Source organism: Pinus tabuliformis, chromosome Q (genome assembly GCF_031772625.1).
Source record: "Pinus tabuliformis cultivar Carrire ecotype Pingquan chromosome Q, CPIR1, whole genome shotgun sequence".
Taxonomy (NCBI): domain Eukaryota; kingdom Viridiplantae; phylum Streptophyta; class Pinopsida; order Pinales; family Pinaceae; genus Pinus; species Pinus tabuliformis.
Genome location: NC_142296.1, coordinates 15,479,039 through 15,502,965, shown reverse-complemented (window position 1 = coordinate 15,502,965; position 23,927 = coordinate 15,479,039). Strand labels below are relative to the sequence as shown.

At 37.9% G+C, this 23,927-nt stretch overlaps 1 protein-coding gene across 2 annotated transcripts in view; it reads left to right on the top strand.

The window, feature by feature from the left end:
- LOC149218028 (26S proteasome non-ATPase regulatory subunit 4 homolog) overlaps positions 1-23,674 on the top strand; it is an 89,843-nt gene extending 66,169 nt beyond the window's left edge. The window contains exons 8-10 of one of the 2 annotated variants that reach the window (XM_089383751.1): positions 21,794-21,897; positions 22,019-22,087; positions 23,294-23,674. In XM_089383751.1, coding sequence (XP_089239877.1) covers positions 21,794-21,897; positions 22,019-22,087; positions 23,294-23,335 — 215 coding nt within the window. In that variant the 3' untranslated portion in view covers positions 23,336-23,674. Of the gene's footprint in view, positions 1-21,793; positions 21,898-22,018; positions 22,088-22,883 lie in introns of both variants that reach the window. The other variant, XM_089383750.1, reaches the window with a different exon arrangement.
- The last annotated feature ends 253 nt before the right edge of the window (positions 23,675-23,927 follow it).

Here is a 23,927-nt window from a genome sequence, read left to right as displayed (position 1 = left end):
CAACCAATACGTGTAGGAGCTAACAATTATTAAGGTTACAAGTTGGCCCAGTCAACACAACTCCATGCAACTAGTCAAATTTTAACACAAGTGTCAAAGAAATCAACGTATGGCATGAAGGAATCAATTCAAATTTGATTGCAAATTTTGTGGAGTTTGTCTCCACATTTGACACTTGCACGCTGGTGACCCACACACAGAGATATTTACAACAAATGAGGGTAGCTCGTTGGCACTAATAGAGGTTGTCATTTCTTGGGTTAGTTGGTGGAAGATTTAGTGGGAGTGTGCTCCCTCTCCTCTTGTTCGATTTCACATCTGTTCACAACAGAAAATTGGCACACGAAGAAAAGGAATATGCTGCCCACCAATAACAGTTTGAGGGCCACTTGGAGGAGCTTGCCTGTTGGAAATATTAAGAGGGGGGGTCAATCATTGTTTCTTTTCAATTGTTATTTTTACTAGTTAGATCACTTATAATTAGAACACAAAATGAACAATAAGAATAAATACTTTTATTAATCAGGAATAACGAGGACTTCAATCCTCTTCTTTATAATGAATCAAGTACTATATAGTGTAGGGATCCAACCGTAGATGAAGACACCAATCTCCAATCCACTATGCTCCAACATGTATTTTGCCAAGCATTGACTTGGACCTCACGAGGCTCCAACTCGTAGGGCTCCAACCCTATTTTCGCAGGGCTCCAACCTTGTCACTTTGAGGCACCAACCCTTAGGACTCCAACCCTATCTCTGGTACAGGTTCCAACCTGGTCTTTGAGGACTCCTTTCCTCTAGGGCTCCAACCCTATGCTTCAATTTAAGATAAGATCAATAGTTCTTCACGGTTCCCAATATCTATTAGGTCATGAGACTACATTGTTAGGTCCCTATAATATTAGTGATCCCCCCATTACTATTGTCGTTGTATCCCTTGTTATTATTGTGCCCCTATTGTCCCCATATTGTTATTATTGTGTTACACAAAATCCCTCTATTGTTATTTTTGTGCCTTTATATTATTATTGTTAGGTCAGCTTGGTTATATTGTGACCTCGTAGACTCCTATATATAGAAAAGAGGTTTTGTCATTTGAATCATCTAAGGATTGTCCATTTGTGTAATGTTAGGGAGGTTGCCCCCTCAAAGAGGCTTATTTCTAAGGTGTTGATCTATCTTTTCTATCTTTTTGTGAGCTGGTTTCATAACATTTGGTATCAGAGCTTTGGATTCTAGGGTTTCGCTGCTCCAAACAGGGCATCATGCCATTTTCGCTATAACTTTTTTCTGCGATGTTTCAGAAGTTAAAAAAAAAACCCATTTGGGTTCGAAATAGTTTTGAACTTCTGGTCCAAATTTCAGAGCTTTTCTTACTATATTTGCGGAGATATGATCCGAGGAAGTTGGCGTGTTTGCAGACTTCCGAATTATATTCTAAACAGGGGACTTGGGGAAATCGTCATAACTTTTGTTTTGAGCATCCGATTGAAATCTCGTAAGAAGTTTCAGAAAGAGGACGGCCTCTAGTTTTCTGTGTATCAGTTTCAGGTACTAAGGTCGAAACAGTGACACGTGGCACGCCGTACAAGTTCGCTCTACTGAATTAGTCTATAATGAGGTCACCGTGGGAGATTTGGCATAACTCTTCCTTGGAGAATCCAATTTTGATCAGGCTGGTGGCATTGGAAAGAGGACGTAGAGAGCTCCTGCAGGTCATGATTTCAGAACTAGGAGATCCAAAATTAAAGAGGTACATCAAGTTCAATATCGAGCTCCTATAAGTGAAAAAAGGTGTGTATTTTTTAAATTTTTGCATAAGGTTGGTTTGAAAAATTAGTTTGAAGGAATTCAAAGGGCATAGTGAAGCATTATTATCGGTAATTGATGCCCTGAAGAAAGAAAATGGAAACACCTAGTAAGCAACCTGAAAGCTCTAGCATGACTCATGAAGAAGAGGAAGAAATGCAACATGATATATCAATATTACAAAACCAAGTGCAACAAATTTCACTCGCACAAAAGGTAACAGAAAATAAGATGGATGGTTTAAAGAAAGACGTAGAAGCTAAGATGGATGGTTTAAAGAAAGGCGTAGAAGCTAAGATGAATGACTTGGAAGCTAAGATGGACGGCGTGGAAACTAAGATGGACGGCGTGGAAGCTAAGATGGATGGCATGGACGCTAAGATGGAAGCTAAGATGAATGGCATGGACGATAAGATGGAAGAATTGAAGATAAATTTGAATAAGTTGCTACAAGAAATGGTCACTAATGGTGAAAGGGTAGTAAAGGAAATTCATGATGAGAACAAAATAAATGTTAATCATGATTTCATAGACTCTAATGTTGGATTGAAGACCCACCATGTTCCAAAAATCGATATGAGGAAGTTTGATGGCAAGGATCTCGGAACATGGATACTACAGATGAAGCAATTTTTCGATCTCCATAATGTGCAAAACACACAAAAGGTACGTATTGCAACTTTATATTTGGAACCAAATCAGTTTGTATGGTATCAATGGCTTTGCTCTCGTAAACAAATTGTCACTTGGGCATTTTTTACAGAAGAAATGATAGCACATTATGAGGATACAAAAAGCAACACATTTTTTAGCCAATTTATAAATCTCAAACAAAAATGTTCAATGATAGAGCACATTGAGGACTTCCAAAAATTGAACATAAGGGTAAAAGATAATCCAGAGGAGCATAGGATTGATGTGTTCATAGGGACTTTAAAGGATAATATCCAACATGAGGTTCGCCTTTGGGAACCTAATTCATTGGAGAAGGCATTCAGGTTAGCAAGAAAAATGGGAAGCAAAATTATGGCAACTAGGAAGCCTACCACTCACAACTATAAAGATGGAAGTGTTGCTACCCCTAGCCTTCCACAACCTACAAGGTTGACACCACAACAATTGGAAGAAAAAAGAGCAAAAGGGCTTTGTTACAGTTGTGATAGCAAATGCACTAAAGGTCATAAGTGTGCTGAGAAGAAATTATTCTACATAGATTGTGAAGAGGAGGAAGAAAAGGAACAAGAAATGTCAAAAGAAGAGGATATACTCTAGGAACAAACCCTAGGTAAAGAAGAAATGAATCCGACCGTATTTTATAATGCATTGGATGGAATTACCACTCCTCAAACTATCAAGATAGAAGGACATATCAAGAAGAAAAAGGTAATAGTGTTGATTGATTCGGGAAGTACCCATAATTTTATTCGTTGTAAGATAGCGAAGGAATTGAGTTGCTTCCTATATCCAACACCAGAGTGTCAAGTGATGGTTGCAAGTGGAGGAACCATAAATTGCTCCGGAAAGTGCCATAATATCAAGTTATTCATGGGAGAATATCTATTGAATAGCCCAATGCTTTCCATTCCAATGGGTGGTGCTGATGTTGTACTAGAAGTCCAATGGCTACAATCCTTGGGTACAATAGCTTTTAATTTTTAAGAACTTTTCATGAAATTTTCTGTGGAAGGAAAGGAAATTGAATTAAGGGGTATTGTAGGGAAATCGGGAAAGATAATCAGCTCTAACGGTATGACTAAGCTTCTAAAGAAGGAACAACGAGGTGTAATTGCACAATTATGTTCGCTAGAGGTTCCCACATCGAAATCATCTATTTCTCCAGATCTCCAAAAAGACTTGGACAATCATTCCAAGATATTTGAGACTCCCAAAGGTCTCCCACCTATTCGTGATCATGATCATGCTATTCATTTGATTCCGGGAAGTGTTCCTTGAAACATCAGGCCGTACAGATATCCCTATGCCCAAAAGAGTGAAATTGAACGTATGGTTGCAGAAATGCTAGAGGCTGGTATAATTCAACCTAGTCAAAGTTCTTTCTTTGCTCCAGTAGTATTAGTTCACAAGAAGGACGGATCATGGCGCATGTGTCCAGATTATAGGGGGCTCAACAAGCTCACTATTAAAGATAAATTTCCCATTCCTGTCATTGATGAATTATTGGATGAATTGCATGGATCAATTTACTTCACCAAGTTGAATCTTCGTTCAGGATATCATCAAATCAGAATGAAGACTGAAGACATTCCAAAAACATCATTTAGAACTCATGAGGGTCATTATGAATTTTTGGTCATGCCTTTTGGCCTTACTAATGCACCTTTTCTACATTTCAAGGTTTGATGAATTCCATTTCCAAACCCTTTCTTAGAAAATTTGTGTTAGTATGTTTTGATGATATACCAATCTACAACAAGTCTTGGAAGGATTATATCCAACATGTTGACATGGTGCTCAAACTATTGGAGGAGAAACAATTATATGCAAAAGTCTCCAAATGTTTTTTTGGAGTACAAGAGGTGGAATATCTGGGTCATATTGTATCTCATGAAGGTGTTAAGGTAGACACTAGCAAAATCAAAACCATTAAGGAATGGAAAATCCCCACATCCATAAAGCATCTACAAGGATTTCTCGGGTTGACAGGGTATTATCGCAAGTTTGTTAAGAATTATGGGAGAATAACAACACCTCTAACAACATTATTGAAGAAAGATGCATTTTCATGGACTCCAGAAGCAACGAACGCCTTTGAACATCTTAAAGAGGCAATGTGCTAAGCACCAGTCTTAGCTACACTAGACTTCACAAAAACCTTTATTGTGGAATGTGATGCCTCAGGAAATGGAATCGGTGCTGTTTTAATGCAAGAAGAAAGACCCATTGCTTTCGAAAGTCGTCCAATCAAAGGAAAGTATTTACACAAAGCTATTTATGAGAAGGAAATGTTGGCGATACTACATGCACTTAAGAAATGGCGACCCTACCTAATGGGAAGACACTTCAAGGTAAAAAAAATCATGATAGTGTTAAATACTTTTTAGAACAAAGATTATCTTTAGAAGAGCAGCAAAAATAGGTCACAAAGATGTTAGGTTACGACTTTGAAATCATCTACAAAAAAGGGAAGCAAAATGTTGTGGCAGATGCACTCTCAAGAAATGATGAGGATGTGGAAGCATTTCTTTGCGCCATTTCTATTATCCAACCAGATTGGATAAACGAAGCAAGGGATGGATGGAAGAATGACGATGAAGTGTGGGCACTCATTCAAAAGATACAATAAGATCCCAGTACATCTGATACATTTATATGGAAAAATGATTCGTTATGGTAAAAGGATTGGGTATACCTATGTAAGAATTCCCAACTCAAACAAAAGATTCTTAGGGAATTGCACACCTCTCCCTTAGGAGGGCACTCAGGATTTCTAAAAGCCTACCACAGGGTTAAGAAGGATTTTTTTTGGGATGGCTTAAAATCAGATATTCAGAAGTTTGTGGCGGAATGTTTGGTTTGCCAACAAAATAAAGTTGAAACAATTAAGACTCCAGGACTATTACAACCTTTATCCATTCCAAACCAACGTTGGGAGGAGGTTTCAATGGATTTTATCACAGGTTTACCCAAGTCCGAAGGAAAGAGTGTTATCATGGTGGTAGTGGACAGACTTACCAAGTATGCACACTTTTGTGCATTATCTCATCCATTTAAAGCGAGTACAGTTTCTACTGCATTTATGGAAACAGTTCAAAAGCTACATGGAAACCCAAAAATTATTGTAAGTGACAGAGATCCCATTTTCACTGGAAATTTTTGGACAATTATTTTCTTGTCTTGGTACTCAGTTAGCTCATAGCTCATCTTATCATCCTCAATCTGATGGGCAAACTGAGATAGTAAATAAATGTTTGGAAGGATATATTCGTTGCTTTGTATCTGATAAACAAACACAATGGGTCAAATGGTTGCCTCTAGTTGAATGGTGGTATAACACTTTCTTCCATACTGCAACAAAAATGACCCCATTTATGGCACTTTATGGATATCATCCACTATCCATCACATCATATTTAAGAGAAAATTCTAAGGTTCAAGCAGTGGAAGATCACATCAAGCATCAACAACAAGTTCTCCAGCTCTTAAAGGATAACCTCACCTTGGCACAGAATAGAATGAAACAGCAGGCAGATCAACATCGCAGCGAAAGAAGTTTTGATGTAGGTGATTGGGTATTCCTACGGCTACAACCATATAAACAAATGTCCCTCAAGCAAGCTAAGAAGGATAACAAATTATCACCAAAGTATTATGGTCCGTACAAGGTGTTGCAAAAGATAGGTACTATGGCATACAAATTGGAACTTCTTGCAGCGTCGCGTGTGCACCCAGTTTTCCATGTTTCATGCTTAAAGAAGGTTATAGGTGACAAGCTTCCAGTTTAGGCAATATTGCCAGAACTTGATGAGGAAGGAAAAATCATATTGGAACCTGAAGCAGTGAAAGAAACAAGAACTCGACAGCTACGAAATATATCAATTTTAGAGTATCTCATCAAGTGGAAGAACTTACCAATTGAAGATTCCACATGGGAGGATGAGAATTTTATACAGAAGCATCCAGAACTACTCATGCGTTGAGGACAACACTTTTTTGAAGGAGAGGAGCATGTTAGGTCCCCATAATATTAGTGATCCCCCCATTACTATTGTCATTGTATCCCTTAATGTTATTATTGTGCCCCTATTGTCCCCATATTGTTATTATTGTGCCCCATAGAATCCCTCTATTGTTATTTTTGTGCCTTTATATTATTATTGTTAGGTTGGATTGGTTATATTGTGACCCTGTAGACTCCTATATATAGAAAGGAGGTTTTGTCATTTGAATCATCTAAGAATTGTTCATTTGTGTAATGTAAAGGAGGTTTCCCGCTCGAAGAGGCTTATTTCTAAGGCGTTGATCTATCTTTTCTATTTTTTTGTGAGCTGGTTTCATAACATACACAAGTCGGCTTGGGCATTTTGACAGTTTTCAACATGTAAATTTAAAAAAATTATTTCTCACTAATGACAAGGAATTTTAGGGCATGTAAATATTCATTGGAAAGCCCTTGACCTTCTCTACAAGGTGGTGAAGAGATCTTAAAAAGATAATATCCTCATGACACAAAAATATTTTTTTATGTGGTTGATTGTCATAAAGTATGAGATAGATTTTTGGATTGTCACCAAAATGAGATCTTCATCCTTGAATGCCTCAAAGTTATGAATGCTTGTATAGGGGCCTTCCATAATTGCTCATCATTTGCAAGGGTAGCTAGGCATTATAAGAGCATCATTCATGTGTGTAAGGCTTCATACGCATTTAGTATTTTTCCATGTAAGTAACATATGTATCTAGAGTTTTATATATGTATTTAGGGTATCATTCATGCATAGGCTTAGGGTTGAGGCTTCTTCATTAAATAGGGAACAAGGACTAGGGCATTATGAGCATTTTCAACAAGGCTAGAACATCATATAGAGTTTGTCATTATTATGCATGCATGTGCCTAGGGGGGTTTATGGTAAAGGCTTCTTCATCCATCATTAGATCATGCATCAACTATTTAGGGCTTGTCATTATATAGATAGGGATATATAGCTAGGGAATTTGCATCATCTCATGCTTATTAGGGTTTTCTCCTAGGGTTTGCATGAGGTTAGGGAACAAGGGTTTTTAATGTATCATAAGAATATTTGCCATCTCCAACAATGCCTTATTGACATCAATGACAACTCTGACTAACATGACCAACATTGGGATTATCTTCATTCACCACTTGTTATTAGTTTTTACATTGGGATTATCTCCTATTTCTCTATATAACAAAGCTTTGAGCTGTCACTAGTGATCTTTTGTATTAGTTATTGTGCTTGGGGAGACTCTGCTCCTATGTACACTTGTGCTTCTTATGAATAAAAAAGGTCTATGGGGTTCATTCATGGATGTTTCTCTCTTGGAATTTCCCATTTTTGCTATCTTGATGTGTGTTGAGTTTCATTTGCAAATATCAAATTTTTTATTTCAAGAAGCATTTATGATGCAAGTATTGTGAGTCCTTTACTTTTGCAACAATTTAATTTTCTTGTACTTGGAATATTGTTCATTGGTGCAATTCTATTTCATGTTATTGCTTTGATGATCATTATGCTCATGAGTAATTGATGTATCTTGTTATTTGGGGCATTCACTTCCAAAGTACTATTTCCTTTATAGTTGCAATTGATGTTCATATGCTTATCTTGGTCTAACATTTGAATTGTCTATCATTTGTATCTTGATTTCATTTTGAGCAAGCTATTGTTATTTACTTGAAGGCACTAGTCTACATTTTGAATCTATATTTCAAGTTTGCTTGTTTATTCATATGCTTGCTTATTTCTTGGAAACAAGTTATTTTTTGACAAGTAATCCAAATTAACATTAACTTAATCTCCTAGAAACTCCCATCATATAACTTTTCATTTAGGGACCACCCCCCTTAGCTAACCTAGGAGATAGCTTAGACGAAGAGAGTTGGGAATAGGTGACAACCCCAATTCTTTATCCTTGCCACTAACCACACCTTGTGGGGTTAAAGGCTTTTCTCACTAACTGATAGGTGTGCGTGACGGGCAACACGCGTAACAGATACCATGTTAGTTTTTTTGCAACCCAACACTTGATATTTAGTTCCCAACAAAAGATTATTGAATAAACACACAACTAGTTTCCTATCAAAAAATATTCAACCGAAACAATTAATGATCTGAATAACGTGAATCACAAATAGATTTTTGTCCAACAAATCAATTCATCATTAATAAAACTTGGTACCTACTTGGGCTCTTGTCTTAAGATAATGGCCCAACTAAGAAAATACAGATACAAAAATTACCCTAGATTTGATCCAATAGATCTTCCCTAGATCGATGCTCGGTCTCTTTACAGATCTAGATCTTCAACCTCTCTACACTCGCTCAAACCTGGCACACGCTCACTGAGATACTTCTTTCAAACTTGTGTTGCCGTTGTGTGCCTTCTCCCTCTCCCTAGGCTTGCTTTTATAATTTTGCATTGAGCCAAAACCCTAACCCTAACCCTAATCTCAAATTGATTGACGATCAAGATTAGATCTCACCTCACTTGAGATCAACAATTAAGATTAAAGCTTTTCACTAATGTAAATTACTTTACTTTTCCTAAGTTTTATTAGCTCAATAAGCCAACATATTGTTATGTGCTTTTTCCTAAGTTAGACTTAGGCTAAGTTACTTTAGCAACTTGCTCAACCTAGAGCAAGTGTTCTAAGGAGATATCGACGACTTCTACATGCCTGGACACAAGGCCTGTGCAAAAGTACTTGCCCGAGCTATAAACTTCAACATAGTTTTTGTAGGTCTGCTTGAATAACATTTGGTTGGTTCTAGAATGGATTAACAAAGATGTTTTCCCAATTTAGCTCTAATAAGAATCTCTACTGGCTTTTACCTTTGTATTACTTTTGGCAATTCTTGTGCTACCAAAACATCTTTTACTATATATTGGTCTCAAATATTCAATTTCCTTCCACATTATATATGTTAAATTTCCATGAAACTCTACAACTACTTAGATGAGTATCTGAAAATTGAAATCTAGTTAACTTTCACCAAGATACAAAGTCTCTTAATGATTCATAAACAATGGAATAAAAACACAGATAAAAACACATGCGCAAATTGACACAATAATTTTTTAGTAAACCCAACAAGGAAAACCTGCTTGCTTGATGTGACTATTTTATTGATTGTTCTTGAGTAGTTGGATATATTACAAAGCAATTTGTCTCTTTGAGAAAGCGTTCCGCTTCTCTCTCAAATCTTAGTTGATACACTTGATCTTGGTTGGCCTTGTTCCTGCTTGATCTTCACCCTCTAACACACAATTGTTCCTTTGTTGCCTCCTTGACTTGCCCTCATCTGCGTGATCTTTGTGCACTAGAGGCTCCTCTTCTTTGCGCACAACCAACTCCTAAATTCTAGCGCACTTGTTCCTCCTATTTCTTAGGAAACAATTCTTGTGTTCTCTACAATCAAGGCTCTCTCACAAACTCGTGAGCTCCGTCTTGTGACACAGACCTTTGTGCACAAAAACAATTGAATTCTTTGTGACCTTGTCCTCCTCTTTTTAGGCTTGATTCGAACATGCAAGAAGACCCAGTTTAAATTTAGAACTCGCGGTCTGATTGACAAGTTAGCTGAGAGTGTTGCACTTTCTCTCTCTAATCAACACTGGAGTTCTTAACTCGTTCTTCCTTCAATCAAGACTGATGACTAACTCACTCTAACTGAACTTCTAACTACCACCTTGTTCTGAAGTCAAACTGATGAAGGTTCCTCTTAACTGAAGCTCCAACTCTACACATGCTAACTTGATGATTATTCCAGTAAAATGGAAATAACTCATTCTAACTGAAGTCTAAATTTGAGGTCTTCATTGGCTAAGGCACAAGCCATAAGACTTCGCTCACCATATTTTCAACACTTCCTCTTGGCGAGAAAGGTACTTCTAGAAGAACCTCTTCCACCTGAGTTTATCGTCATCACCTCCACATTATCTTCTGTTGCGGCTACTCCCTCTGAACTAGAAGATTTCCCTACTTCTTGCTGCGGAATCTAATTTGAAGACCTGTTCTATCAAACCATGCTCTGTGAGTTTATCACCTCAGTCATAAGTGCCATGTACCCCATGTATCTCGGTCGCTGCTTACACTGCCTAAAGGTGGTACAGGGAGGTCCAACTCTCTTCCGACCCTCCCTAAACAACTCGTCTGCCCACTTGGCTCGAACTCTCCCTATACTGGGAGTCACTGACTGAGTGGATGCCTCCACTAGCCCCGGGCTTTGCTCCTCATCATCCTACTGGTCAGCCCAACTGCCAATTGGCCAAGACTCAAATTGAGATACTGGCCAAGGCTCCATCTTGAGTCGCTGCTTCAGAGCTCTACTCTCCTCAACTATCACTTCTCTACTCTGCGCACTTCTTGCCTTGCTGCTTAAGGCTGCGCCTGTCGCTACTTAGAACTTGTACAGATTCTTCATCCTCACACCTATTTGCTTCACACATCCAGAAGCTAAGTGCTTGAGGGAAGATGACATCATAACCCTTCTCCTCAAGGGTAGCTACTAAAACAAGATTCTGCCTCAGGCTTGGAACATAGACGACATCTTTGAGATGGAAAGGATTACTTGAGTCCCTCTGAAAACTGACAGTACCAACTCCCCTAGTTGCATACTTGCCTTTATTTCCTAGCTCAATTTGAAATTGTATGTCCTCCTTCAAGGAGTTGAAATTTTTCTTGTTCTCAATTATGTGGAAGGATGCTCCTAAATCAATATACCATATGTTGCTGTTTGCTGAGCTTGCCATGCAAGCTATCAATAATATATGTTTCTTAAACTGGGCAGAAAACACATCTACCTCTAGTGATCTAGCCACATGATCCTTACTCGACTCCTTCTGATTAGGGCACTTAGTGGCGTAGTGCCCAAACTTATGGCCTTGGAAGCACTTGATCTTGCTAAGATCCTTCTTCTTCTTCTTCTTCTCGCCCTTCTGATTGGACTCCGCCTCTCCTGGCCCTTCTTTCCCTTGGCTTTGCTACCTTTTCTTGCCAGTGCAAAGTTCTCCTCGGCCTCTTCTGGAGCTTCTCTACTAGCTCTTGATCCTCTCCGGATTTTTGATTGAACACAATCACTCCATAATCTTTCCCAACTGGGAATATTCTCTCTGCCACTGACTGAATCCTGGAAATTCTCTCATGACTTATGAAGTCCTAGTATGCAAGATTGACAAAGTCTTTATTTGCTTCAGTCTTGCGCACTCTAGCTAGGTCATCCCGAACCTGGGTGAACTCAGTAAGATATGTGATGATGGGATCTTCTCTGCTCTTTTTGAATATTTCTTAGCTTTTCTTTGAGAGCAAGCTTCTTGGCATCATTGGAACCTTGATATAGATCTAAGATAGCTTTAAACATCTCATATGTTGTTTTCAAGAATAATCCTCCTCTCCTCTATGTCATTCTTGTTATGCTAGATCAAATGTTGGGCATCTTGAGGCAAAGCTATTACCTGCTTCACTTACTCGAGCACTCCTTTATCTTCCAACACCACTGAGATTTGCTCCTTCCATGAGCAAAAATTCGAGGCTGCTTCTAAACTGCGATCTGACCTCCGTCCTTGGAACACCATACTGTGAAAATTTCATCTATTGCAGCAACTGGAAATTATTCTCCTAACTGTAAATTAAATTGTGCAGTTTATTTGCTACGACAAACAATGAATAAAATCACAACTGCAATTTTCACCATAAAAATACTGCGGAAAATAAAATATTGGAAACTGAGAAATTCTAGCACACATAAGAATTTTGACACAGTTATTTTGGAAAATTGTCCGCGAAAAAACCCAATGTGGGAAAATCGGTGCAGCAGATGAGGGTTTTATTATTATTCTTCAATAGCTCTAAGTACAATGATTTAGATGCTCTATTGGCAATCTAATCTGAGGAAAAGACTGGCAAAATTATTGTGAGAATTTTCTCTCACCCCACAGGTAAATTTTGCCATCGAAACTGCCTCCGTAGCCTTATGTTGCACCCTCTGCGTAACCCCCCGCGCAATGCTTGCACAGATCCTCTGAGGAATTCTACCTTCCTCTCACTGCCTCTTCCTGAGACTGGAATACCTCCACCTGGAATGCTGCTACTCCCTTAGCCACCTGCTACTCACCCTCGGGCTATATCTTCCCTGCTGAATCTTTTCCTTTGAGAAAATCGAACTGCCTGGGCAACTGAGTATCTGCACTGGTGTATTCTCCATCACCACATCGATCCCTTCTTATATCTTCTTGTTGAGATTCCAACGACCAAGCTTAAATCTTAATCGATGGCTTAGATAATTTCTGGATCGATCTGTGGGAATTTTTAGATGATTCTCACCTTATCTCAATTAATAGTAATTAATTAACCATATTCCCTAAGTTTAAACTTAAAAAAATATTTAAAAATCGGCTAATAATCTAATTGAGACACTTCTAGGTGGAATTTCTAGAAATGATTTTTGGGTTTTGGAGATCTCATGTATTCTAGCCTTTCCACCAAATTTCGTGGCTAGAACACACCCGATGCTACAAAAACTAACACATACTGCTATCCAAAGAACTAGTTTTCTATTCAAACTCTAGTGCAAGCCTTTTGCTTGATCTACACTGCCCACTAACTAGTCAATCTAGTGCTGTTCTTTATACCAATCTCTGTTATGATACCATGTTAAATTTCCATGAAACTCTTCAACTACTTAGATGAATATCTTAAAACTGAAATCGAGTTTACTTTCATCAAGATACAAAGTCTCTTAAAAATTCATAAGCAGCGGAATAAAATCATAGAGATAAAAACACATGCACAAATTAACACACTTATTTTCTCCAAAAACAATGAAACTCTGCAACTACTTAGTGAATTACTGAAAACTAGACAACTAAAATTGAAACCAAATTTACATTCACCAAGATACAAAGTTTCTTAACAAATTAGAAGCAGCGGAATAAAAACACCAGAGATAAAAATACTTAACACAAATTAACACATTTGTTTACCCAGGAAACCCAATAGGGAAAACCCGCTTGCTTGATGTGGTTATTTTATTGATTGTTCTTGAGAATTTGGATCTATTACAAAGCAATCTGTCTCTTTGAGAAAGCGTTCTGCTTCTTTCTCAAATCTCAGCTGATACAATTGATCTTGGATGGCCTTGATCCTGCTTGATCTAGGCCCTGTAGCACACTATTGTTACTCTTTTGCCTCCCTGACTTGCTCTGCAAACTCTGCTCTCTTCTGCTTGTTCTTTGCGCATTAGAGGCTCCTCCTCTCTTGCACACCCAACTCCCAAATCCCGACACACTTGTTCCTTCTATTTCTTAGGAAAGAAGTCATGCGCTCTCCACAATCAAGGCTTTCTCACAAACTCGTGAGCTCTGTCTTGTCACACAGGCCTTTGTGCACAAAAACAATTGAATTCTTTGTGCCTTCGTCTTCCTGTTTATAGGCCCAATTCAAACATGCAAGAAGACCCAGTTCAAATTTAGAACTTAAGTTCTGATTGACGAGTTAACTAAGAATGCTATACTTTCTCTATCTAATCAACATGAGAGCTCTTAACTCGTTCTTCAAGACTAAAGACTAACTCGCTCTAACTGAACTTCTAACTGCCACCTTGTTCTGTGGTCAAACTGATGAAGGCTCCACTTAACTGAAGCTCCAACTCTACGCATGCTAACTTGATGATTATTCCAGTAAACTGGAAATAACTCATCCTAACTGAAGTCTAACTCATGAGGACAATTCGAGTTCTTCACTGGCTAATGACAAGCCAAAAGACCTTGCTCACTACATTGTCAACAATATATAATGGTAAATAAAGAAGAAATTCTATTAGGTAACTGTTCATATACATCATAGAAGATAAGCGATGTTAGGATATTCTGACACATAGGAAATAGTTAAGTATAACTTGGTCTAGTATAGAGTTAGGTAAGGTGTGTTTCTTTACTATGTACATTTTGTAACTTACAATCCGACGGTCACGATATGTAGTGATCCGATGGTTCATTCTCTCCTCGGTATTACCGACACTTGATCCGTGGCTTAACACCCGATTGGTCCATGATCTCTATTTAAAGAGCATGGAGGGTCATTTGTAGGTTAACCGTCCATGAGAGAAGCTTATGTAAATTTTCATTCTTTTATTAATAAATTGCCTGTAGTGGCCGCGTTGGCTCAGGCCATGGACTGTTTCCCTCTTTGAGGGTTTTAACCACGTCAAAAGTACTGGTGTATTGATCTGTGATCTGTTTGTGAGCGGTGTCCTTTGGTGTTCTGTCTGACGAACTTACCCTTGTAAATTTTTACATGGTATCAGAGCTATTTGAAGGCCGCGTCCGTTGGTGATCCAAATTTGAAGCCGGTAGAACTGCATCCGACTACCGTTTCCTAGATCTACTGTTTCTGACTACTTTCGGGCCGAGAGGACTGCTCTGTTGTGTTGGGAGCATCTGTTCCAGTGAGGAACCTCTTTTGTTTCACGCGAAAAGGTTTCCGGTAGCCCTAGCTGCGTCATTTTTAAGATCTGGAGGTATACAATGTTTATTTGCAATTTACAGTTATTTTCTCTCTGTTTATTTCGGTTTCGGTTTATTTAGATTTTTTTATTACCGGATCTATACCTTTCATTTCTGCGTATGCTCTTTGCCCCGCGACTTTGTGCGATCTGGGCAAATCAGAAACAGAAAGGAAGGATTTTTCTCATGCGTATGCTCTTTTCTGTTGCGCCTTAGTGTGATCTCGGAAAATCAGAAACATTGAGGAAAATATTTAGTTTCAGGCTAAAGCTAACTTCGAGCCGTAAGGTTCGTTTTTTTTGTATGTCCGTGTTGGGTTTTGTGTTTTTTTGTTTTGTATGGAAAAAGAGCTTTCTCAAAGCAAGCACACAACCCAAAGCTTCAACCCCCCCCCCTCTCTCTCTCAAACTTTTTGTATAGCTCACTTGGTCCAAAGTTAATTTATGAGAGTAGAGGTCTTGAGTTAAAGTCTCCTTTTTGTGGGGGCGGATTTTTCATTTCCGCACATCCCGCACTTCGTCGGCATCTTCATCAAATTTTCTTCAAAAAGCCATAACTTCTTCATCCGAAAGCTGTTTTCAGAACCGTTTTTTTTGAAACAGCTTAATTTTTCAATATCTTTCCATTGCAACACTTAGTTTCAGCATCTATAGCTTTAGTTTCTGTTAAAATGGAAAGTCCATGCCAAAGTTATTCTTGACAGCACTAACTACTTCCAATGGTGGTCTTACATTGTGGATTTACCTAGAAGTAAAGGTCTCTACAGAATAGCCTCAGGCCAAGAAACCAAACTGAAAGATGAAGATAAGGCAGCTAAATGGGAAAATAGGCAAGATCAAGCATGTGGGTTGATAGGGATGTCTATTTCTCCAGATCTTAGATTCCATATTGCAGAACTTGATACTCCTGATGAAGCATTGAAACAGATTACTAAAGTTTTTGGAATAAAAAATGAACTTAGAGCCCATCAACTTGAAAATGAGTTGCTTACATTGGACCCCAATAATTTTTCTTGCATTGAAGATTTTTTGTCCAAGTTCAAAACCCTTAGACTTCTCTTGGAAGGTGTTAAGGTTAAGAAAGAAGATAGTAACCTTATCTATTCCATTCTTACTAAGTTGGGACCAGCCTACTCTGTGTTTGTTTCCACCTTCCATTCTACAAGAGAAGCCTTCATCTCTCAAGGACAAGACTACAACTCCCCTTCCTTTGATTCTTTTTGTGATTTTTTAATAAGAGAACAAGAAAAACTCTTACACCTTGGTCTTCTTAATCTTGGAAACTCTTCTAAGAAAGCGTTAGCCGCCCAGCAGCAACCAAATCCAAAGAATTCTAAGAAGTTGTATTCTAAAAGGAATGGTCTTAAACCAAACGAGGGTCGTAAGCAATTTCAGCCTCAAAATGAAAAATCTTTTCAACAAAATGATAAGACAAATAAAAACAAAGGGAAGAAGACTGATAGACATTGCAACTTTTGTAATCGAGATGGCCACTTAGAATCCAAATGCTTTAAGAAGATGGAAACCTTGGTAGCAGCAATGAAGAAGCATAACATCCATTTGGAGCACTCTTCAACTTCAACTTCATCTTCAGGAATGGCACTTTCTGCATGTGGTTGTCAAGCATCTCGGTCTGGCTATGCACTAAATGTATCTTCTTCTTCTCATTCTCATGAGTGGCTCATTGATTCTGGAGCTTCTTATCACATGGCCAAAAACAAAGCCATGTTTTCTTCTTTAAATGATTGTAACACCAAAAATATATATGTTGGTGATGATAGATCTCTTAGTGTTGTAGGGACTGAAACTATTCATATAGACAATGGTCAGTTTAATGATGTATTATGTGTTCCAACCTTATCCTGCAACCTTCTACCTGTATATCAGATAACTCATTCAGGTGAAGGTAAAATCGTTGAATTTTCACCTCACGATGTTGTAATTAAGGACCTAAGAGATCCTAGACAGATTTTAGCTACTGGCATTGCTGATGATTCTACAAGGTTGTATAAGTTTCACAACTTTGGGTCATCAAATGTTCCCTCGGTATTTGTTGCTTATAATGATGAAGTGAGCAAACTTTGGCATGAGCGATTTGGTCACTTAAACTATCACTCTCTTCAGAATCTATGTAAAGAAAATATGGTGACAGGTCTTCCAATGGTATCTTGCAGAGATGGTGTTTGTTCCGGATGTGTACTCGGAAAACATCATCGGGATAGTTTTGAAAAACGTGCCTCTTGGCACGCCTCAACCCCTTTACAGCTTGTGCATAGTGATTTATGTGGTCCACTTCCAGTTGTTTCATTCTCTGGCTACAAGTATTTCCTAACTTTCATTGATGATTTCTCTAGACGCACTTGGGTATACTTCTTAGAACTCGAGTGAAGTATTTAACATGTTCTTGACCTTTAAAGCCTTTGTTGAAAAACAATCTGGACATCAAATTCTTAAGCTAAGATCTGATAATGGCGGAGAATATGTTAACAACAAATTCATCAACTTTTGCACTGAGAATGGAATTCAAATGCAACATACAGTTCCATATACTCCACAACAAAATGGTGTAGCTGAAAGGAAGAATCGCACCTTAAAGGAAATGGCTAATTGTATGCTTCAATCTAAAGGACTTAGTCTTAATTATTGGGCAGGAGCAATTAACTGTGCAAATTACATAATAAATCACACTCCTACTAAGGTTTTAAAGAATATCACTCCAGAAGAAGCATGGAGCTCAATTAAACCAGATGTAAGTCACTTTCGTGTTTTTGGAAGTGAAGCATGGGCCCATATTCCAGATGAGAAACATAAAGCTTTAGAACCTAAGAGTGAAAAATGTATTTTTGTTGGATATTCTGAAGATGTCTAAGGATATAGACTTATTCCACTTAAGTCCAAAAATGTTATCATTAGAAGAGATGTAAAGTTTGCTGAAAATATATTGGCCTATGAGCCTAGTTCGGCGGATGTGCCACCTCTCCCTATCTCTTCTACTTTTGAAAATATTTCTTCTTCAGATGGTGAAAGCGAGGATGAAAATCCTTCCCCACCTTCTCAGGATCCTCCTTCAGCTCCTTAGCTTCCAAAATGGGTCCGTGCTACTCGGGATGCAGCAGGTGATCTTGCTGGTGATCCTACAGATCAGCGATGTACACGTTCTCAGTCTGATAGAGCCTCTTCTTTACTGGCTCAAGCTTTAGTGAATTATGATCCTGACACCTTTGCAGAAGCTTCAGGCCATCCAGATTGGGAAGCAGCTATGAATGAAGAATATCATTCATTATTGGCAAATGATACATGGGATCTTGTTCCTCTACCAAAGGGACGAAGACTTGTTAGATGCAAATGGGTTTACAGAACCAAGTATGGACCAGATGGGAAAGTTGATAAACATAAAGCTCGTCTTGTTGCTAAGGGTTTTTCACAAGTTGAAGGCATTGACTACACTGAAACCTTCTCCCCTGTTGCCAAAATGAACTCTATCTGCCTTGTTCTTTCCCTTGCTGCCTCTTTCAAATGGGAAGTCCATCAGATGGATGTTAAATCTGCCTTCTTGCATGGGGACTTGCATGAAGAAATCTATATGGAACAACCTATTGGCTTTATACAAACAGACTCCAGCCTTGTATGTCGGCTTAAGAAATCCCTTTATGGTCTCAAGCAAGCTCCTCGAGCTTGGTATGCCAAAATGGATAACTTTCTTTTAGAAAATGGCTTTTCTAGGTGTCATTCTGACAATACTGTCTACACCAAGAAAGTGGGCAAGTCTCTTATCATTCTTGTTCTTTATGTTGATGATCTTATCCTGATTGGTAGTGATCCCAACCTTATAAACCATGTGAAGTCTAGCCTTAAAAGGAAGTTTGAAATGACAGACTTAGGACACTTACATTATTTTCTTGGTCTTCAAGTCTTGCAATCCAAGGAAGGTATTTCCCTTTCCCAGTCCAAGTATGCTTGTGATATTTTATGCCATTTTCACATGGAAGACTGTAAGCCCGCCCCTTCTCCCTTTCAGTCTGGAGTCAAACTTTCAGTCACTTGTACTTCTCCTGAAGTTGATGTTACCTTATACCGTCAACTTGTAGGAAAACTTTTGTATCTAACCCATACTCGTCCTGGCCTTTCCTTTGCTGTTGGCCTTGTTGCTCGGTTTATACAAAACCCACATGAAAGTCATTGGAAAGCAACTAAAAGAATACTTCGTTATGTTCGAGGTACAGTTCAGTTTGGGATTCATTACAGTGCCGAAGCAGCTCCTCTATTGGTTGGTTTCACTGATTCCAATTGGGCTGGTGACCCTGATGATCGGAAGTCTACTGCAGGTTATGTGTTCACTCTTGGTTCAGGACCTATTACATGGGCTTGCAAGAAACAAGGTGCCATTTCTCTTTCTTCAGCAGAAGCAGAGTATTGTGGTGCCGTAGAAGCTAGTAAAGAAGCCTTGTGGCTTCGTCAGATCCTGTTAGAGTTTGGCTTTCAGCAGCAACATCCGACTACACTTTGGTGTGATAATCAAAGTGCCATTCAACTGTGCAAAGATCCAATCCAACATCAGCGCAACAAACACATTGAACTGTACATGCACTTCATCCACGACCATGTTCTTGAAGTGCAATATTGTTCAACAGATGATCAAGTTGCAGACATATTTACAAAAGCTCTCACAGAGGCGAAGTTTACTAAACTTCGATTTATGGTTGGAGTTCAGGAAGTTGTCACTAAGGGGGGATAGGCTCTAGTGCCTCCTTCCTTCTCCTATTGTGTCATATTTGTAAATCCTTCAATCCTATCCCAAGTTGTTCTTAAGGGGGGATGTTAGGATATTCCGACACATAGGAAATAGTTAAGTATAACTTGGTCTAGTATAGAGTTAGGTAAAGTGTGTTTCTTTACTATGTACATTTTGTAACTTACAATCTGACGGTCACGATATGTAGTGATCCGACGGTTCATTCTCTCCTCTGTATTACCGACACTTGATCCGTGGCTTAACACCCGATTGGTCCATGATCTCTATTTAAAGAGCATGGAGGGTCATTTGTAGGTTAACCGTCCATGAGAGAAGCTTATGTAAATTTTCATTCTTTTATTAATAAATTGCCTGTAGTGGCCACGTTGGCTCAGGCCGTGGACTGTTTCCCTCTTTGAGGGTTTTAACCACGTCAAAAGTATTGGTGTATTGATCTGTGATCTGTTTGTGAGCGGTGTCCTTTGGTGTTCTGTCTGAGGAACTTACCCTGTAAATTCCTACAAGCGATGGGCCCTTTAGTTGAGTTGGGGGTCCCATCTGGTCTAAGTTGGATGCTACATGGAAGTGGGTATGCACTGGGAACATGACCCCAAAAAAAATTGGAAATGGGAAAATGTCATATCAAAATGAAAATCATAAAAATGTATGAATAACACAAAGAAGAATAATGAGCAAGAAAATTTAAATAAAGACTGAAACAATATTCTTGTTGCCCAAAACACACAATGTTTTTTGTAGCTGCGATAAACACATTTTCCTAACATTTTTGAAGAAAGTGTGAGGACATGAACCTCAACACAATCCTGTTGTAGCCTACAACTGTCTTCTTGCAATAACTACACCAAAACCAGATCACGGTGCTCCAAAATGAAAAATCAAATCACTAATTCCATCTTGTAATTTCAATTGAAAAATACAAATAAAAAGTGGAAGTCTAATGTTTTGAAGTTGCTTAGTCTCACGGATTGAAATGAAATGTTCAAGTTCTAGAACTTCAGTGACTTGGATTAAGATTTAATTTTAGCCATATATCTCAAGATGGAGATGGGCGTTAGCTAAAATTGAGGGGATTAGTTGCTAGGATTGAAGAGATTTGTTTTTTCTCTCAAAGCATAAAGAGGACAAGATTAGAGAGGTCAAATGCATATGTGAAGAGAGCAAGATAGCTAGATAAAACAAGAGCACATCAGGAAGAAAAGGAGGAGTTCTACCAAAGAGAGCAGTAAGTATAGTATGCTGTATTGTTTGTACCACTGCTATAGGTGTCTTCTTTAATGGACAGGCGATACCTCTTCAGGTATGTCTGTACACCTTAAGATTTAGTACATAATCATAATTTTAAAGCTCAGATTTGGACTCTGACTTGGTCAGTTATCAGCGCAGGTTTCGACTCAGATTCAATGACTTAGTTTTCAACTTAGAACCAGGGTATTATAACCAATAACAATACTATAAAAGATATTTCAAACCAAAACCACTAAGTTAGTGGGACATAATAGTGTAAGTATTATATTTTTTTGAAACTATCGTATGATGATCTAAACATTACCCACATGACAACATCTTTATGATACCAATATATAGATGCATATTGTTACTCTCAGTGCAACTAAAGAAATACATACATACATACATATATTTGGTTTTTAACTTCGAATGTACTAAAGCAACTCATCTTTATGTGTGGGAGTTTCTAAATTATGACTGGAAAAATGACTATAGAAAGTTCAAACCTCCTTGGAGGGAAAGCGGAAGTTGAAACTTGAAACACAATAGAGTAGTTTGTGTGTAACTAAATTGCTTCCATTCTCTCATCAATTGCATATTCTCCTTTGTCTCCTTTCCTGTAAATGATTTAATATATTCTTCTTTTAGCTAGTTACCTTACCAACACCGCTGCAGGTTTGTAATTAATTAATTCTTGTTTCTTCTAGTCAAGCTTCAGTGCCCTTTTGAAGACAGTTCCAAACTTATGGAAGCGTGATTTTAGTATTGATGAACGAATACTTGCACTATTTTGTTTGCAGCTCTACAAATGTCTGTACAAGAAAATGAAAAAGCTTCCTCAGAAAAGACAGAGATGGGCAAAGTTTTAGGTGACCAAGGTTTTGTGTCATCTATTCTTGCATCGGTATGAGCTTTATCTGTATCCTATTAATCTCAATGATGCAAATAGAAACAGAAGCTAAGGATACCTTTATGATAAATTTTCTTTTAACCTCTATCTTGCTGGTTTGTCTTTTTGCATGCAGCTTCCAGGGGTAGATCCAAACGATCCTTCTGTGAAGGACTTGCTGGCAACGTTGCAAACAGACACTGAGGTAATCTAACTATCTTCTAGTTTTTAGCTTTAGGCACTGGTTTAATGGTTGGCAAATGGAAAAAAGGAACTGCCTGACTGAAATCTTTGAACACTTCAACATGTGTGGAAGCATGTGAATCCAGATAAAATGGTTATCTGCTATTTTCACTATGTCTTGTAAAGCCCAACGAAATTAAAAATTTCCTTAGAAAGATTGGTGCTACTTCCATTTCAGGATTAGAAACTGGTTGTATTCGGAGGCTGGGGGCGGTGAACCATTATATCTCTAGTTTCAAGGACAATTTGTAATATTTGCTGCATTTGCTTGTTACACTTCTATGTACAGATTAACTAATCTTGATTGAAATTTCCATGAGCCTCCCAATTCATAGGATATTCCTAGGATTATAGTTCTTAGTTTTTCCTTGTTAGTGTGACAGGATCAAGTAGACATTTCTTTTTGGTGGCCTTAAATACTATAGATTAGTTGGCTTCTGTATAAATTTTCCTTGAGATGAGATTGAGCTTATTTATTGGTAAAGGATGATCACGTTGACTCTTCATTGTAAAGTCTCCCTGGGGAATCTCGTTAGCAATTTTGAATCAAGTTACCTAAAAGTGGGCAAAGGGATGAGGTTTCTGAAATAATACCAGTTTTGGAAATGCAAGAGTCATAGTTTTAGGAAACAGGGAAATAAAAATGTTTATATGTATATCCTAACTATGAAAGTAAGTTAATAACTCCAGTTTGACAGCTGCATAGACCAAGGCCCAAAGCGTAGTTTGAGGACAGTTTCTTATTGAATGTTGGGTAGGGTAACAATTTTGGAGACTTGACAACAGTTTCAGCGTGCTATTAATCCCCATTAATAGCTATGAAAGGGTATATGCTAAAACTTAACCTTTAAAATATAAAATTTTTGGGTTTTCCTTTAAATTGAATGTTATATTATAGAAAGATGCACACTTTGCAGAAGAGATAAATGAATTTGAGAGAACACAAAAGATGAATGAGGATTTATTGGAAACTTTCTGTCTTCTCTATGAAACTGTTGACTTTATAAATTCTTATTTGGTTATGCTGAAGCAATGGAGAAATTTGGAAGAGACATTTTTACACAGTTTTGACATGACAAGCTATGTTGTAATTATTTTTATTGTTGTCATAAATATGATACAAGAGGTTGCTTTAATTGAATGCTTTTTGATTTGGATTCGCATACAGGAGAAGAAGGAGGAAGAAAAGCCAAAAGAAGGAGATGAGTGATACTTGCTGATTTATTACAAATTCAAATAACTGTGATAGAAGAGGACAAGAAGAACTGTTTGTAGGCTTTCTCCTGCAAAAATTTATTATGCCAGTAATCAAATTGGCTGTTATTCTGTCATCTGGTTTAGGTTGTGATTTTTGTTTCTTTGGGAGGTCCAGATTCCCAGATTCTGTTCCACAACCTGTTTTATATAAGTTTGTAACATTCGAGTTAATTTATGGGCTTTACCTGGCAACATACTTTATATTATGTTGATAACAATCATTTATGTCACCAATTTTTTTTAAACTCCATCATTATTTAAATTACAATGCCATATCCAGATTTGCTGCTTTTCTTTTGACATTCATTAAGCCTTCTTCATGACCGTACTGTTGTCTGGAAATATGATAATTCACTGCAATTGCATCTTGTTTACCTATAAGAGCAAATGAGCTTCAGACAGATAAAGGTTGATTTCTTTTTTTGGTAAATTAGCAACTTCTTCACTATTAATATACAAAAAATCACATCATTATTAGCACAGAGATGCTACTTTCTGTAGGTATGTCTGAGATTTCGTAAAGTTGCATTATTAGAGAGCACATT